Source organism: Oncorhynchus kisutch, linkage group LG28, assembly GCF_002021735.2.
Source record: "Oncorhynchus kisutch isolate 150728-3 linkage group LG28, Okis_V2, whole genome shotgun sequence".
Lineage (NCBI taxonomy): Eukaryota > Metazoa > Chordata > Actinopteri > Salmoniformes > Salmonidae > Oncorhynchus > Oncorhynchus kisutch.
In genome coordinates, this window is record NC_034201.2 from 15,608,935 (window position 1) to 15,628,612 (window position 19,678).

At 43.8% G+C, this 19,678-nt stretch overlaps 1 protein-coding gene across 5 annotated transcripts in view; it reads left to right on the forward strand.

Moving 5' to 3' along the window:
• Window positions 1-19,678, forward strand: part of LOC109872677 (teneurin-1) — a 177,677-nt gene that overhangs the window by 152,752 nt on the left and 5,247 nt on the right. For 4 of the 5 annotated variants that reach the window (XM_031808394.1, XM_031808392.1, XM_031808395.1 and 1 more), the window contains 7 exons: window positions 7,285-7,439; window positions 11,836-12,202; window positions 12,567-13,077; window positions 13,929-14,104; window positions 14,904-15,139; window positions 17,156-17,449; window positions 17,581-17,971. In XM_031808394.1, the coding sequence (XP_031664254.1) occupies window positions 7,285-7,439; window positions 11,836-12,202; window positions 12,567-13,077; window positions 13,929-14,104; window positions 14,904-15,139; window positions 17,156-17,449; window positions 17,581-17,971 (2,130 nt within the window). The remainder of the gene's footprint in view (window positions 1-7,284; window positions 7,440-11,835; window positions 12,203-12,566; window positions 13,078-13,928; window positions 14,105-14,903; window positions 15,140-17,155; window positions 17,450-17,580; window positions 17,972-19,678) is intronic. The other variant, XM_031808393.1, reaches the window with a different exon arrangement.

Consider the following 19,678-nt stretch of genomic DNA (forward strand, 5'->3'; position numbering starts at 1 on the left):
TAATGTCAGCTAGAAATCTATCTGATTTTAACAGTGTATCAAGCAGTAGCTGTAATGTGGTTGAACAAACTTTCAGTCGATTCATATTGACTGGAAATATGGCGAAGAATCGATTATAAACCAAAAATAAAAGCAACACATTGATTAAGTATTTTCACGACTTAGTAGGAGAGAGTGCTTGGCCTTGAAATGAATGTTGAAGCGTTAGCTTTTTGATTAACCATAAAAAGGTCTCCCAGAAGTAGGTCAACCACTAGGTTCCATCGAGTATCTGCCAACACGTTGCTTCAAGTGGGACACAATGTACTGTAAACAAATTAGTATAAATAATGCACCCTCTTTGTTTTCCTTGGTACAATAGCAGTGGCGGTAGTAGTAGTGTTTCAGGTGATATATCAATGTACTGTATCTCCCCTCCCAATCTCAGAACACCCCTCAATTTATCCCCCGGCCTTATGCAGCCCCCCCAAAAAAGATCCACACCCTTTTTGTACCCACACTGGATTTCAAAATTGTTCAATGATGAAGGTGGGCGCTTGCTATACCAGATACACAGGTCCCGTGGTTTCGTTTCAATGTGGCAGTGTTTCAAAGAAAATCTAAACCATTTTCAGCCACAGTTTGTGGCAGTTCTCAGCTCAAACATACATGGCCAATTATCGACCGCACGTGTGGTGCAGGAATCAATCTTGCCACACACAAAAGTCCTCTCCAGAGAGAACAGGAGCTGATGGGCAATCATTTCATAGGCCGTGTACACTTGCCGTTATCAGTGTGAGACGGCATAGAGGCCGCCAGTGCCTCTTTAATGAGGAGGCGTGCGTGAAAGTGGCAGGAGCAGTCATCTGTAAACACATGTACGATCAGGCAGAACCCACAGATCAGTCTCTCTGATGTGGAGCAACTGGCTGTGGAAGCCAAGGAGCGACACCAGGCACCCAATCATCCCAAGCAGGCGGCTTCCCCCACCTAGTACTGCCCAGACTAGGCTGCCCTGGATATGCATCTCCTCGCCCCTGTGGCAGGGACCAGGGATGGATAAGGGTCAAGAGCTTCTCCTCAAAATGAATGTTTTACCTTCTTTATTTTATTAAATACATTGGGCAAGGTATTAATGCTGGGTCAGACCTGGTGACTGGTCAATTTATCATCTCATTTCCCACCTTTTCCCCAGGGCATCCACCTAAGCTTGTGCTGTGAAATTTTACATGATACCCAGGGTAATAGCTTTGTACTACTGGCATCTGAAGTAGTATTATTTTGTCTGTGCCATCAATTATTTGGTCTCTCTCATTCAGCAGTGACTGTACCTCACCAGGCCAGTGTTTGGGGGTTGGGGGATTCAATGAGGTAACCTAGACATGATTAATTTACAGAGGGCTTAATCAATCATCTCTGGACAATTCATCTATTTAGTGCTACTTTTAGACCTCTCATATACATAGGTATCATATACTGTAAGTACCATAGAAAATGTATATTTGCATTTCAAATGATATTTTGAATGTATTTCATTATGACTCTATTATAAACCTAACAACTACTACAGTATAGGAGAGCTTGACATGTTGGACACAGTAGAAATCCTCAGACTAGTGTAATCCTCGCGTTTCTCTCAATATGTGGGAAATGGAGAAGACCGCAGTCTAAGGTAGTATTGGTCAATAATTCCATCAACAGTATCCCTCAAATTAAAAGACGTGATTAGATCTGCTTCAACCCAGCGTTCCTGCCTGTAAGACTGGAACTAATCCTCAGATCCAAGAAGTAAACATGTTGCCCAGCGCATTAACAGCTTCACCCCCAAGGTTACAGATATTTACATTGAGCTGTTTTGTATTTTGGAATTTTAATTAGACCAAACGAATAAGTTGAAACATGTTTTTCATCTTATTAATTTAGGAGTGTTTTGCTTACCATGGGGGGGATTCTGCTCTGGTCTCTATTTCAGTACTATCTCTGTTATTTGGGACACTCTGAAGGGTGTGAGGGGAACACTTATCATCCCACATCATGCATAATTAACTAAATGATGAGGGTGATATGTCATGCAATTAAGCTGGAATGATGAGGTATGTCTGTAAACAAGCAGTATTGACACCGATGTTGTGCGAACTTGTGAGTATTTTGGTTGAAAAATATTTTAGAAAAAATGGAATTATGCATTTGGATTTCTATTATTCATGGGCACATGTCTGGCAATCAGTTAAAAATATATTCCTCAGTATCTCTGTGTCTTAAACGAAATTAGCCTACCAATCATTGCATATTTGAGGATATAATGTTGTCATGTGCAGAGTTTGTTCAGACTGCTCGAATAGATTATTAAGATTTTCCAGGAAAGCTTAACCACACACGGTATCTGTAGGATCTCAGTATCATCTCATGTACACAATGTTGAAATGAATTACTATTAATTGATTGGTTTCATCATTGATTGGTCAGAGGAGTGAGTCTACTCTCCTGGTTTCTCTGGCCCTGACCAGTGGCTGAATGAGAGATAACTGGCAGCATACAGACATACAGCTCCCCTAGACGAGTTGGCTGGCCAGCCCTGATGTAAACACTGTGTGGACATGGACACAAAGCCAATAGGTCCAAGGCTAGTCCCACAGAAGCAGCCAACTTGATGCCATTCAGCCCACTAGGCTTACTAAGTGTCTGACTCGACAGGATATTTGAACCTGACCTTGAGTGGTACAATCAGAGGCGCAACTTTGGTTTAGAAGTGTGTGTGTGTGGGGGGGGGGGGCATTATTTTAAATTTGATTTGATCCAGTCAGATAAACACTCAAACAAACTTACCCGACGGCTCGGAAGCGTTCACATGGTCCTAAAGCACACCGTTGCCTCGTTTTTTTATCACTTTCAGATTGTGGGGGGGACATGTCCCTAGTGAAAGTTGTACCCAGGGGCGCAAGGATCAATGGCAGAATTTGTGTTGTCTGATTGTTCACACGGACAAAGTAAAGAAGTCCATTCTATAGGATTTCCAAGGCCTCTCCATGGCAATCCATTTACTGCACTGTAGGCCTCTCCATGGCAATCCATTTACTGCACTGTAGGCCTCTCCATGGCAATCCATTTACTGCACTGTAGGCCTCTCCATGGCAATCCATTTACTGCACTGTAGGCCTCTCCATGGCAATCCATTTACTGCACTGTAGGCCTCTCCATGGCAATCTATTTACGGCACTGTAGGCCTCTCCATGGCAGTCCATTTACTGCACTGTAGGCCTCTCCATGGCAATCCATTTACGGCACTGTAGGCCTCTCCATGGCAATCCATTTACGGCACTGTAGGCCTCTCCATGGCAATCCATTTACTGCACTGTAGGCCTCTCTATGGCAATCCATTTACTGCACTGTAGGCCTCTCTATGGCAATCCATTTACGGCACTGTAGGCCTCTCCATGGCAATCCATTTACGGCACTGTAGGCCTCTCCATGGCAATCCATTTACTGCACTGTAGGCCTCTCTATGGCAATCCATTTACTGCACTGTAGGCCTCTCCATGGCAATCCATTTACGGCACTGTAGGCCTCTCCATGGCAATCCATGTACGGCACTGTAGGCCTCTCCATGGCAATCCATTTACTGCACTGTAGGCCTCTCCATGGCAATTCCATTTACGGCACTGTAGGCCTCTCCATGGCAATCCATTTACTGCACTGTAAGCCTCTCCATGGCAATCCATTTACTGCACTGTAGGCCTCTCTATGGCAATCCATTTACTGCACTGTAGGCCTCTCTATGGCAATCCATTTACGGCACTGTAGGCCTCTCCATGGCAATCCATTTACGGCACTGTAGGCCTCTCCATGGCAATCCATTTACTGCACTGTAGGCCTCTCTATGGCAATCCATTTACTGCACTGTAGGCCTCTCCATGGCAATCCATTTACGGCACTGTAGGCCTCTCCATGGCAATCCATTTACTGCACTGTAGGCCTCTCCATGGCAATCCATTTATTGCACTGTAGGCCTCTCCATGGCAATCCATTTACTGCACTGTAGGCCTCTCCATGGCAATCCATTTACTGCACTGTAGGCCTCTCCATGGCAATCCATTTACTGCACTGTAGGCCTCTCCATGGCAATCCATTTACTGCACTGTAGGCCTCTCCATGGCAATCCATTTACTGCACTGTAGGCCTCTCCATGGCAATCCATTTACTGCACTGTAGGCCTCTCCATGGCAATCTATTTACGGCACTGTAGGCCTCTCCATGGCAATCCATTTACGGCACTGTAGGCCTCTCCATGGCAATCCATTTACTGCACTGTAGGCCTCTCCATGGCAATCCATTTACTGCACTGTAGGCCTCTCTATGGCAATCCATTTACGGCACTGTAGGCCTCTCCATGGCAATCCATTTACTGCACTGTAGGCCTCTCCATGGCAATCCATTTACTGCACTGTAGGCCTCTCCATGGCAATCCATTTACGGCACTGTAGGCCTCTCCATGGCAATCCATTTACTGCACTGTAGGCCTCTCCATGGCAATCCATTTATTGCACTGTAGGCCTCTCCATGGCAATCCATTTACTGCACTGTAGGCCTCTCCATGGCAATACATTTACTGCACTGTAGGCCTCTCCATGGCAATCCATTTACTGCACTGTAGGCCTCTCCATGGCAATCCATTTACTGCACTGTAGGCCTCTCCATGGCAATCCATTTACTGCACTGTAGGCCTCTCCATGGCAATCCATTTACTGCACTGTAGGCCTCTCCATGGCAATCCATTTACTGCACTGTAGGCCTCTCCATGGCAATCTATTTACGGCACTGTAGGCCTCTCCATGGCAATCCATTTACGGCACTGTAGGCCTCTCCATGGCAATCCATTTACTGCACTGTAGGCCTCTCCATGGCAATCCATTTACTGCACTGTAGGCCTCTCTATGGCAATCCATTTACGGCACTGTAGGCCTCTCCATGGCAATCCATTTACTGCACTGTAGGCCTCTCCATGGCAATCCATTTACTGCACTGTAGGCCTCTCCATGGCAATCCATTTACTGCACTGTAGGCCTCTCCATGGCAATCCATTTACTGCACTGTAGGCCTCTCTATGGCAATCCATTTACGGCACTGTAGGCCTCTCCATGGCAATCAATTTACTGCACTGTAGGCCTCTCCATGGCAATCCATTTACTGCACTGTAGGCCTCTCCATGGCAATCCATTTACTGCACTGTAGGCCTCTCCATGGCAATCCATTTACTGCACTGTAGGCCTCTCCATGGCAATCCATTTACTGCACTGTAGGCCTCTCCATGGCAATCCATTTACTGCACTGTAGGCCTCTCTATGGCAATATATTTACTGCACTGTAGGCCTCTCCATGGCAATCCATTTACTGCACTGTAGGCCTCTCTATGGCAATCCATTTACTGCACTGTAGGCCTCTCTATGGCAATATATTTACTGCACTGTAGGCCTCTCCATGGCAATCCATTTACTGCACTGTAGGCCTCTCCATGGCAATTCATTTACTGCACTGTAGGCCTCTCCATGGCAATCCATTTACTGCACTGTAGGCCTCTCCATGGCAATCCATTTACTGCACTGTAGGCCTCTCCATGGCAATCCATTTACTGCACTGTAGGCCTCTCCATGGCAATCCATTTACTGCACTGTAGGCCTCTCCATGGCAATTCATTTACTGCACTGTAGGCCTCTCCATGGCAATCCATTTACTGCACTGTAGGCCTCTCCATGGCAATCCATTTACGGCACTGTAGGCCTCTCCATGGCAATCCATTTACTGCACTGCACCTCAGAATTGTCCATTCCCGATTAAACATGAAATGCACAAACATTGTGTTGTTGTGTAATTCCACAGTTGCATGTCACACGGCTGTTCTTTTCAGCTCCCAAGCCTACGTTGACGGTCTTAGTTGAAAACCTACACAGTAGGTATAGTGTATATGTAGAGTGTGCAAAGCTGTCATCAAGGCAGAGGGTGGCTATTTGAAGAATCTCAAATATAAAATATATTTTATTTTGTTGAACACTTTTTTGGTTACTACATGAGTCCATGTGTTATTTCGTAGTTTTGATGTCGTCCCTATTATTCTACAATGCAGAAAATAGTTTTAAAAAATTAAGAAAAGCCCTTGAATGAGTAGGTGTTCTAAAACCTTTGACCGGTAGTGTAATCAGGCAGTAGTTATGGCAAAGAATGAAACCATATTGAAGTGTATTATTTATTACATACATTTTCTTTTTTTGGCACTGGTCAGTGTGTTAAAAATGTTAGCTTCATAACACCCGTTGAAACCTCAAAAGCATATACTTCTATCTATTCACATTTTACTCAGACCACATCTTTTCATTCGCAGAGAAGGGTTATCACCCACTGTTGCTGTGTTGACTATTTTGTCATCTTTTTCAATGAACACAATAAGAAGATGCTGCTCCATGCATATTGCAACTAGCCAAATCGTTGCCTTGAACCTCTTTCAAACTGAAATGTTAGAATTGGTTTTAAGGATGTAAGCTCCTCTAAGACGATTAAAGCTGCTTCATTCATTGGGATCGGAGAACGGTAGAGAAGCCAGCAGCATGCGATCTGGAATCTGCATTGCTTTGTGAACTCTAGAGGCTCCCAACTTGCAGTGCAAATCTCATCAGATAATACCCAGACACTTGATTAAATGAATTGGCTATATTATCATGCAGCACACATCTCTGTGGGGAGAAGGGGGCTGATGACGGGGATAAAAGTAGTCACATGCTCCTCAGTCTACCATGAAGGATCACTCTTTGAACAAACATGCTTCAGACTCACTGTTGTCTAATGAAGGGTTTCCCAAACTCAGTCCCGGGGCCCCCCCTGGGTGCACCTTTTGGTTTTTACCTTAGCATTACATAACTGATTCAAATAACCAACTCATCATCAAGCTTTGATTATTTGAAACAGCTGTATAGTGCCAGGGCAAAAGGTTTGGGAAGCCCTGGTGTAATGTGTATATGTGTATTGTCCAATAAGGAATGAATGAGAGTGTTAAGATGACATACAGTATTTCATCATCTTCCTTTAAAGGGAGTTCAGTAATAATATACCTTAATGATTGTCATAAACAGCCTGAGTCACCTGACTGGTCTCTTGACCGTCAATGTAATATCAAACTTCTAATATTGTAATTATAATCACATCTACTCTGTGACAACCCTGTTTAGACATCCAACTGAACATTCAAACAACGTTTTACTGCTGTTACTGCTGCCTGAGCTGTGCAGTAATGAATTGTCTCTCCTTCCCCTCCGACAGGGATTGCAGTGGACAAGCAAGGATTTGTCTACTTTGTTGATGGAACCATGATTCGCAAGATCAATGGGAAAGGAATGATATCAACTGTCATTGGTTCCAACGGCTTGATGTCCACTCAACCGTTAAGCTGTGACGCCCGCATGGATATTTCACAGGTGAGATGGCTAGACGGCTAATACACGCACGCACACACACACACACACACACACACACAGACACACACACACAGCTAGGAATGTCAGGATTTCCAAGTCCGACGTTTACTTAGAGCAGTACTGGTAGACTAAACAGACAGAATGGTATTTCAAAAGCTATTCTATACCCCTTATCTAATACTGTATGTATATCCTCCTTTAGTTCCAAGGATCTAATCATGCAACAATTCCATTTGAACCTATATGCAGTCATCTATAAGTAACAGAGTTTAAGTCGTCAATCAGTCATCGAAGCATTAAAACTGATATTAGTGATCAGCAATTAGACTTTAATGTCCAAGAGGTTTATAAAAAAAGAAAGAAAAAAATAGACAGATCTTATATATCTATCTGACCTATAAAAATGGAGAGGCCTGATAGAGGACATTTCCTTTGAGACGTTCCCGTCATGATTAACTGGCCTCAGCCCCTGAATGCTCCCTCTCAATGGTGAATTATATTCTGGCTTCTGTCTCTGCTCTCACGGGCAGCTGAGGCCCAGACCAGCACGGGATGCACCCTGACTCAGAGAGCAATTATTCTCAGCCCCCCGGACCTTGCCATAGGAAACCACCTTATTAAGTTCTCACCAAAAGTTGTAAAAATGCTGAGGCTGGCTAACCTTCAGAGAGGGCTGCAGATATATGCCCTATAGTCACACTCTCTCTACAGACTCTCTCTCTCTTTCTCTCTCTACCCCTCTTCCTCGACACTCTTAGAAAAAAGGGTTCTTCAGCTGTCCCCATAGGAGAACCCTTTTTGTTTCCAGGTAAATCCCTTTTGGGTTTCATGTAGAACCCTCTGTAGAAAGGGTTCTACATGAATCTGAAATGGTTCTACCTGGAACCAAAAGGGTTCTACTTAGAACAAAAACAAGGTCTTCAAAGGGTTCTCCAATGGGGACAGCCAAAGAACCCTTTTAGGTTCTAGATAGCACCTTTTTTTCTAAGTGTGTACCACTCTCTCTCTCTCTCTACCCTTTTATCTCTCTCTCTCTCTACCCTTTTATCTCTCTCTCTCTTCTTCACAGCAACACAGCACATTGACCCACATCTGAGTGGGTTGCACAGCTCTGAATAGGGAACAGGGAAATTAACTGCTGTGCCCCCCATAAGGGCTTATCACATAAGGAGCGCACAATTCTCCTCGTATGCCCAGATTTACTCCTGTAGAATGCTACTCCTGTAGACTGCTACTCCTGTAGACTGCTACTCCTGTAGACTGCTACTCCTGTAGAATGCTACTCCTGTAGAATGCTACTCCTGTAGAATGCTACTCCTGTAGAATGATTATCCATGCGCATCACTGGGCTGGATCACGTGCCGATGAACCCATCAAAGCACTCATGAAAAGCGACAAAACTATATTAGATCATAATGGGTGTGGGTTTCCTCCAGAGCATTCACATGATCTGAGTCTGAGATTGTGATGCTGTAGAGAGAGGCAACAGGGACATTGCATACTGTACCGTCTCAATTAAACCTGTATATAGGAGGATACTGTATGCTTGTGAGAACGAAAGCCTATTTTGCATCACAATAATCCGATCATTGACACTCCCTATTATTCCCATAGACATTTGACATTTGAGAAGCAGCATGACGAAGCATTAAATTAAATGCTTGAAATTCAGATGATATCTTGCATACAGCTATTCTTTTTACTGTCCGTGTTTCAGGCTTTGCGTTCCTGGCTTTCATTTTCTGACAATTCCTTTTGTTGGTTTTCTAAATGAGCCCTTTTCCACGGATGTATTATGCAGTGGAGTGATTTCAAACAACTTCATCCTCAAGATGCTAACTTGCAAGTTGGCGCTCTCCCTCCTCCTCAGGTATCTCACATGCAAAGCTTGATGTTCTACTGTGATACAATCAGATATCCAAACTATCAGACCACAGCCTCGAATCACAGTAATGGCCAGTATTGCAGTGAGTTGGCCATTTTTAATATGATGTGTGGTGGTGGTTTATATATAGGTTTGGCAATGGTATTCCCTTTTCTCCAGAATTCTCCATGCATATTTGTTGGTGTGTGCAAGGCCTAAGGCCTCTCAGCATGCACAGCCCAACAAATACTTTAAACTGTGACCCCAGATTGGAACAAAGCTGATTTCTGTGCAGGAGGCAAATGAGAGTTATTTAGTTGTTGAATCACACTGGAAGATAAACACTGTCTCATCTCAAGAGCAATGTGTTTCTCCCCCAAGCCATTCTGAAAACAATAGAAGGCTGAAGAGATCTAAGAAACAAAGGGAGTCCAATACTCCATTCAATCCACCACTCCGGGCTTTTACAGTGCAATAAGGCATAACTCTCTGGTTCCCCTCCCCTAGCAAATGAGACCCCTGCAAGTGAATAATAAAGCACTTTATTTATAAGGGTTGGGAGAGAGTTGTATTGAGTCACTGCAAACAGATTAGCATTGTGTGGGTACAGAGTGAATTGAAATCATGGAAAAGTTCAGTGATAGTGTATTATATGTGACAGAGCCTATCACACTATTCCAGATTTTCATGCAAACAAAATGCAAGCATATGACAGCTTTTAGGTGGAGCAGGTTGCACTGATTTTGTTTTTTCAATCGCAGGAGAGAAAAACGCATGATGTCAATTAGCGTTGTTTTTGGGGGGGGGGAGCTGCCAGGCTTCTCTCACAACACAGATGTGCTTTGAAACAATGGCTGCACTGGGAAAACTCACCTCCAATTTGAATGCGTGGACACTATACTGTCAGTATATTTTGTTACCAGTGTAGAGAAGTGTCAAATTATTCCTGAACAGATCCCTTTCATTCATGCACAATTTACTTGCATTTATACAGTCCCTTTCATCAGATCATCTCAGAGTGCTTGAAGGTGAGATGGCAACTAATTTTATCCTCCACCAATCTGAATCATTCACCCCTATTGTGCAGGAACACTTTGCACCCATTATTTGTGGTGGAAGAATGGTTTTTCATGATCCGATTAAACACAGGGGTGATTATATGGGCACATTTCTTTATTAGGACTGTCCAGCACCCTTAAGTATCCCACTCACGCTTAGTGAACTGTACTTTGGAGCTTTTTATTTCAAATGTGTGTCCTTAGCTGAGTCTCAGGGGAACACAGTGTGAGCACACGTACAAAAATGACCTTAGCTACATTACCACTTGTACAATTTTACAATAGTCACATGCTATTATACGGCTTTCACAATATGTCCTCTATTTGAAATGGCCTACCTAATATTGCTGAATGTATGACACTGACAGACTTTGCCCATGAAGTCTACACAGCGTACAGTGCCTTCAGAAATGATTCACACCCCTAGACTTTTTCCATATTTAAAATGGATTCAATTGGAAAAAGATGTGTCACTGGCCTACACACAATACCGCATAATGTCAAAGTGGAATTATGCTTTTCGCATTGTTTACAAATGAATAAAAAATGAAAAGCTGAAATGTCTTGAGTCAATAAGTATTCAACCCCTTAGTTATGGCAAACCTAAATAAGTTCAGGAGTAAAAATGTGCTTAACAAGTCACATGCTCACTGTGTGCAATTCTAGTGTTTAACATGATTGTTGAACGACTAACTCATCTCTGTGTCCCACACATACAATTATCTGTAAGGTCCCTCAGTCGAGCAGGGAATTTCAACCACAGATTCAGTCAACTTTACACCAGACACTGGGAGATGAATTCACCTTTCAGCAGGACAATAACCTTAAACACAAGGCTAATTCTACACTGGAGTTACCAAGAAGACAGTGAATGTTTCTGAATGGCCGAGTTACAGTTTTGACTTAAATCTGCTTAAAAAGCTTTGGCAAGACCTGAAAATGGTTGTATAGCAATAATCAACAACCAATTTGACAGTAGAAGAATTTTGAAAAGAATAATGGGCAAATGTTGCACAATTTAGGTGTGGAAAGCTCTTAGAGACTTACTCAGAAAAACTCACAGCTGTAATCTCTGCCAAAGGTGATTCTAGAATGTATTGAATCAGGGGGTTGAATACTTATCTAATCAGTATTTTTTATAAATATTTGACAAATGTTAGAATATTTATTTTTTCTTCCACTTTGACATTACAGATTATTTTGTGTAGATCGTTAAAAAAAACGGACAAATCAATTTTAATCCCACTTTGTAGCACAACAAAATCTGGAAAAAGTCAAGGGGTGTGAATACTTTCTGAAGGCACTGTCTTGTGCAATTCTGACTACTTCTTTTACATAACATTGCATAATATTCATTACAATATGATTCAATTTAGATCATCAAAGACAGTAGAAAAACTGTAAAGGAAATGTTTCAGGAGAAACTTTGCGGCACCCATCTATGTACACTTGTTAAACTGTTTCCCTGCTCTAGGTTCGTCTAGAATGGCCCACCTACCTGGCTGTCAACCCCATGGACAACTCCCTGTACATCTTGGACAACAACATAGTGATCCAGGTGTCAGAGAGCAGCCAGGTGAGGATCGTGGCGGGCCGGCCCATCCACTGCCAGGTCCCTGGGATCGACCACTACCTGGTCAGCAAGGCAGCCGTCCACTCCACCCTGGAGGCAGCCAAAGCCATCGCAGTTTCCCACCAGGGCACTCTCTACATCGCTGAGACGGACGAGAGGAAGATCAACCGCATCCAGCAGGTCACCACCAACGGGGAGATCTCTGTGGTGGCCGGGGCGCCCACTGAGTGTGACTGCAAGATCGACCCCAACTGTGACTGCTTCTCTGGTGGGTCCCCTGTTGTGAACACCATTATGCCTCAGACTAACTTCAGCAGTCTATCAGAGACCTGTGGAGAGGCTCTCTGGATGGACATGCAATGATTTGGAACTATTGTAACCCGTCCGCATGATGGTTATGGTGGCATCAGTCTAGCTTGACAAAACAAAGATACTTTAACATGTGAAATATCTCAGTAGAGGGCTGGGATGAACTGCAACTTGTCTATGATGCATTATTCATATACATTTTATTTGACATCGCAACTTGTCAAACACCACATTATTATAAGTATAAATACATTAATAGTTTTTCAATGTATTCTACCTTAGCTGGTTGAGTGCTCAATCTCTGCATTGTCCTTTTTCCACAGGCGATGGTGGATATGCCCGTGATGCCAAGCTAAAGGCTCCCTCTTCCCTGGCTGTTTCCCCTAACGGGACTCTGTACATCTCAGACCTGGGGAACATCCGTATCAGGGCCCTGTCCCCCAACAGGCCCCAACTCAACCAGAACAGCATGTATGAGATCACCTCTGTGGTGGACCAGGAGCTCTATCTGTTCAGCGTGAACGGCACCCACCTCCACACCCGCAGCCTGGTCACCGGAGACTACGTCTATAACTTTACCTACTCAGGAGAGGGCGACGTGAGCGCCGTGGTCTCCAGCGACGACACCGCGGTCCACGTGCGCCGTGATGCCAATGGCGTGCCCCTCTGGCTGCTGGTGCCCGGGGGTCAGGTCTATTGGCTCACTATCAGCAATGGGGGCGTCCTCAAGAAGGTCTCCGCCCTGGCGCATGACCTAGCGCAGATCAGCTACCATGGCAACTCAGGTCTCCTGGCAACCATGAGCAATGAGATTGCCTGGACAACGGTCTATCAGTGAGTATTCCGCAGCACTCCTTCCCGTCTGTCTATTGACGTCAATGACAATTATGCTTAAGAATATACTCTATTAGCATCCTGCATATCACAGCCAAAGTCTTGTTCCTGTCTGCCTCTATGTGAAGCTTTAAGAGCTTCACCACCTACACTCCCATTATACAGTAACATTTTGCTGCAGTATTGCAGTTTTTCAGAGAGTTTGGAATATGTGAAATTTGAAAGGTATATAAATATAAAAAAAAGGAAATATAAACGGATTTTCTAATAGAAGATTATTTCCTAAATTATGTTTCTCTCTAATTGGGGCAATTCCACAGGCTGGCCTGCGGAAATTGTCTTCTTTTTGTTGGTGAATCAAAGCCTGAAAGAGAAGTGGGAATAGTGTGATTATATAAAATGTTTGCGTAGGCATTTTGAGGGATTTGTTCAGGGGCGCATTGGGTTTAAAATCTGTTCGGATGTCAGGGGCAAAGAATCCTTTTCACTGCCTCTTTATTTTCCTCCCTTTAATTTAGTTTGATCGGCAATACAACCTCCCCTTTATTGTGTCCCTGTGAAAAAGCCGAAATCCACTCAAACTCCATTCTAATACTGTCCTCAGTGTCCTGCAGTGACTGCTGTTGGAGGTCAAACCTCATTGGCTCCTTTGTTCCAGCAGCATTGTTATACTGTCACCCAGTGGTGAAACTATGGAACTACAGGAAGGCGCTCAGCTCCTTCCAAAATTTGAATATTCTGGAATCCACAGTAAATGTTTCCGTTTTACTATACAAGGTTGTCACAATATTTTAAGACCCAGATTTCAGCCCTTGTTAGGATGTCATATGACTGGGTGTGTCCTTGACCAGGTATAATTCTGATGGTCATCTCATCAATGTCACCTTGCCAACGGGAGAGGTCAGCAGTTTCTACGGCAATATGGAGAAATCAGTGCGGGTGGAAGCAGACACTTCAAATCGGGAGAAATTCATCACAGCCACAAACTTCTCTGCTGCCAGCACTATCTATACATTACGCCAAGGTAGTAGTAAGGTTTCGTGTCAGTTTCTCATCTCTCGTTTTTTTTTTTTTTTTCATTATCATGCCGCACTGTCACTGGGGAGAGGCCATGTGAAGTCAGGCATGTCACCAGCAATGATGAAGCAAATGCATTCCTTTCTATATCTTAAGTTATTTCGGTCTCCTTAACGCATTGTTCACATGCATGCCTTTACAAGGTTAACCGTTTTAATGACGGCCCAACAGCTATTTAATAGAGCATTCAAATAAAAATGAGATGACAGGTCTGACAAAGGTGTGAAGAGTTGGTGAGGAAGTAAACACGGACTTTCCTACAAACAGCAAAGAAGAGAGAAGTGAGAGAGAAGTGAGAGAGAAGTGAGAGAGAAGTGAGGGAGAAGTGAGAGAGCTGCTGAGAGCGGAGTTTATTCCATGTCTCACAATCTCCTTTCGCACGGTCACACCTCTGTTCTCACATAGACACACAAGTGGTTTGTAGAAATATAGTGACTCAAGGAGATACCAATGAAATGTCACATGGCACGTGCAATAATATACCATTCTGTTATCTCTTCAATAAAAGTGGTGAATAATATTATTCATGTCTTTTATTGAAGAGATAACACAGTGGTATTACTGAAATATGCATATTCAACAGTCAGTTTAATTATAATACTCTTCCCCCTGACTGCTGCCATTTAGGGTATGTAGGCTACAGTGGCAGTATGAGTTGGCTGTCCCTGTTGTAGTACTGAGTACATGAGTTGACCTCTCTCTCTCTCTCCCACTCACTCTCTGTTACTCTGTCACATGTCCCCACACAGAGCATGCTCAAAACACGTACCGTGTGAGTTCGGACGGCTCTCTGTGGGTGACGTTCGCCAGCGGCATGGAGGTGACCCTGAACACAGAACCCCACATCTCGGCGGGCGTGGTCAACCCCACGGTGGGCAAGTGTAACATCACCCTTCCGGGCGAGAATGCTCACAGTGTCATCGAGTGGAGGCAGAGAAGAGACCAGGCGAAAGGGAACTACACAGCCTACGAACGCAGGCTCAGGGTAAGGAAGAGACAGAACAGACTGTGTGAGCACAATACCCCTCACCATATGTGTTGTGTGGGAGGAATGTCTCCATGTGGTACAATACAACAGTGTGCTGAAGGTGTTACGTACAGTGCAGCAGACCGATCGTCTCCCTACGGGACTTTGATGACTCTTCCATAACACTACAGGTCATGGTAAATGGAAGATATACAGTGCCTTCAAAAAGCATTCATACCCCTTTTTTTTCTCACCCATCTACACACAATGACGAAGTGAAAACACATTTTTGTAAATATTTGCACGTTCATCTGTACAAACAATAGTGTTTGTATAAATATACAATAGTGTTTGTATAGTATAAACACCATGGGAATGCAGTCGTCACACTGCTCAGGAAGGAGACTAGTTCTAGAGGAGACTAGATATGAATGTATTTTGGTGCGAAAGATAGTAACTACTAACAATTGGATACCACGAAATTGGGGGAAAAAGGGGGGAAAATTCACAACAAAAAAGTATCCTTATCCACAGTAAAAACGAGTCCTATATCGACATAACATGAAAGGCCGCTCAGGAAAGAAGAAGCCACTGCTCCAAAACCGACATAAAAATGCCAGACTACGGTTTGCAACTGCACATGGGGACAAAGATTGTACTTTTTGGAGAAATGTCCTCTGGTCTAATGAAACAAAAATAGAACTGTTTGGCTATAATGACCATCGTTATGTTTGGAGGAAAAAGGGGGAGCCTTGCAAGCCGAAGAACACCATTCCAACCGTGAAGCACGGGGGTGGCAGCATCATGTTGTAGAGGTGCTTTGCTGCAGGAGGGACTGGTGCACTTCACAAAATAGATGGCATCATGATGGAGAAAATTATGTTTATATATTAAAGCTACATCTCAAGACATCAGTCAGGAAGCTTGGTCGCAAATGGGTCTTCCAAATGGACAATGACCCCAAGCATACTTCAACATTTGTGGCAAAATGGCTTAAGGACAACAAAATCAAGGTATTGGAGTGGCCATCACAAAGCCCTGACCTCAATCCTATAGAAAATTTGTGGGCAGAACTGAAAATGCGTGTGCGAGCAAAGAGGCCTACAAACCTGATTGGTAGGAGGAAGTCAAACATTCTGCACAGTCTTTCCCTCGTTATCCTCCTTTCTAAACCATGTCAGGAAGAATGGGCCAAAATTCACCCAACTTATTTTGGGAAGCTTGTGGAAGGCTACCCAAAACATATGACCCTAGTTAATTTAAACAATTTAAAGCAATGCTACCAAATACTAATTGAGTGTACGTAAACTTCTGACCCACTGGGAATGTGATGAAAGAAATAAAAGCTGAAATAAATCATTCTTTCTACTATTATTCTGACATTTCACATTCTTAAAATAAAGTGGTGATCCTAACTGACCTAAAACAGGGAATTTTAACTAAGATTAAATGTCAGGAATTGTGAAAACTGAGTTTAAATGTATTTGGCTCAGGTGTATGTAAACTTCTGACTTCAACTGTATAGACATAAATATTATGGATCCCTAGAACTTTTCTGTGGAATATTTTTAGATTCAGACAGTGAAATTGGGAAATCAATTGTATCCCAGACTTCATAGAACATGCACAGAGGGAGATACTATGATGAATGTCAGAGAAAGGAGGATAATGAGGGAAAGACTGTGCAGAATGTTTAACTTCTTCCTCCTACCAATTAGGATGAAATGAAATAAAAGCATTTAGGGCCCATTTCTAGTTGAGCTGAGGCAGAGAGGGAACATTCAGCTCCATTACTGCCTGTCTTAATCGCTATTTCTAGTGATGGTGAAAACACTCATTTACCATCACACTAAAGTCTTTAAAAGCTCTGTGTCGAATTAGCATCACAGATCTGTTTTTTAAACATAACATAGATTGTATCGCTCTTATCTCCGGGGATAGAACCGTTTTCCAGTCAACAGATCTAGTTTTGTTACTTGGAGGAACGACTGTACCACTCACTCACCTATCATTCTTGTCTCTCACCATCCCCAGGCTCACAACAGAAACGTGCTGTCCATAGACTTTAACCAAGCCACACGAGTAGGCAAGATCTATGACGACCACCGCAAGTTCACCCTGCGGATCCTCTATGACCAGATGGGGCGTCCCATCGTCTGGTCTCCCAGCAGCAAGTACAATGAGGTGAATGTGACCTACTCTCCAGCGGGCCTGGTGACCAGCATCCAGAGGGGCAACTGGTCAGAGAAACTGGAATATGAGAATGGGAGGGTGGTCTCCAGGACATGGACCAATGGGAAGATATGGAGCTACACTTTTCTGGAGAAGGTATTCAGTTATTTGCTAGATGTGATTTATCCGGAACAAATATTGTTTTAGTTTGTTCTCTGTATGGATATGAATGAAGTGGCAGTCTGTAGCTCAGAGCATTAATCCACTTCTGTTTGTGTGTTCTGCAGTCGGTCATGCTGCTGTTGCACAGCCAGCGGCGGTACACCTTTGAGTATGACCACACGGACTACCTGATGTCTGTGACCATGCCCAGTATGGTGCGTCACAGCCTGCAGTCTATGCTGTCAGTGGGCTACTACAGGAACACCTACAGCCCACCAGACAGCAGCGGAGCCTCTGTGATCCACGACTACAGCCATGATGGCCGTCTGCTCCAGACTCTGTACCTGGGCACTGGCCGCCGTATCCTCTACCGCTACACCCGCCAGTCCCGCCTGGCAGAGATCCTGTACGACACCACCCTGGTCACCTACACCTACGAGGAGACCTCCGGTGGGGTGAAGACCATCCACCTCATGAACCAGGGCTTCATGTGCACCATCCGCTACAGACAGACAGGTACCGCAATACAGACCAACCTTCTAGCTAACTGGATGGGGAATAGCATGTAATGACTATACAAACGAGGACAAGCCGGTTAAACCTCAGTAATAAAGTATGATCCTCACATAACAAAAAGAAGATAAGATGGATTCTAAATGATTGGGACGCCATAACGGAGCTTATTGATTTTAATAAAGGAATGTATTATGACAGGTTAATGTAAGAAATAAAACCACAAATGGTTGTGCCTCTGCAGGAGTTTAAGACAATAAGCCATATAAGCTATATTAGATGAGGAGGCCTTTAGGCATAGCTGAAGATGATCCTTCATTGTGAGCTCTAATCACTATAAGCAATTCTGATAATGCTTTATGTCAGAATAGACTTAAAGTTTGACATATAAGTCTGCTTTGAGAGATTGAGTATACCACCATGAAATACACTATTAGCACCTCTTGAAATATATCCTCTGGCATATGGCCCCAATAATTAACCCATGAGAATGATATATCCTATTCAGTCTGCTGAGTTTAAATCTATTTTTGGGAGCAAAATCCATGAATGTCTCCAGAACTCAGTAGGGATTTGAAATCCCTATAAAGCCAATGTGGAATGGCACACTGATTATATAGGGCACCAAATCAGAACCCATTCTGAAGAGATGGAGATTGGGAGTGCTGCTGTGCACTGATGAGCAATTTCCTCAGCTTTACAGACTTCTATTCTGTCCTTTTTTTAGACGTACATGTCTCGCTGTTGGGGGTCACCAGACTCTGCCAGTCTCTCCCAGTCTCCATGCTAGGCCCCCTGCACAAATCCACCTCCATTTCCTTCTAACGAATTGAAATGAACGTGTTCTTAATAGCATCCCAGGTCCTCCACTGGCTGGCCACAATAAGTCTGATTTGAAGCTGAAATAAGCAATCAGGGACAGCAGAGAGAGAGGGATGATGGTAGACGAGAGCATGAATGAGAATTTTTGAGAATATATAGCCTGGCTGGTTGATTTGGCTGGCTCAATTATGGACTTTTACATGCTGGTTTTGATATGGTGTACATTGATTGCCAAAAGTAGGTGGACACCCCTTCAAATTTGTGGATTCGGCTATTTCAGCCACACCTGTTGCTGACAGGTGTATAAAATCGAGCAGACAGCCGTGCAATCTCCATAGGCGGACATTGGCAGTAGAATTGTCTGTACTGAAGAGCTCAGTGACTTTCAACGTGGCACCTTCGTAGGATCACACCTTTCCAACAAGTCAGTTCATCAAATTTGTGCCCTGTTAGAGCTGCCCCCAGTCAGCTGTAAGCGATGTAATTGTGAAGTGGAAATGTCTAGGAGCAACAATGACTCAGCCGCGAAGTGGTAGGCCACACAAGCTCACAGAACGTGAACGCCGCGTGCTGAAGCACTTAGCGAGTAAAAATTGTCTGTCGGTTGCAACACTCACTACCGAGTTCCAAACTGCCTCTGGAAGCAACGTCAGTCAGCAAGCAACGTCAGTGTAAAGCTCGCTGCCATTGGACTCTGGAGCAGTAGAAACGCTTTGAATCACCCTTCACCATCTGGCAATACTATGTACAAATCTAGGTTTGGCAGATGCCAGGAGAACGCTACCTGCAACAATGCATAGTGGCAACTGTAAAGTTTGGTGGAGGAATAATGGTCTGGGGCTGTTTTTCATGGTTCGAGCTAGGCACCTTAGTTCCAGTGAAGGAAAA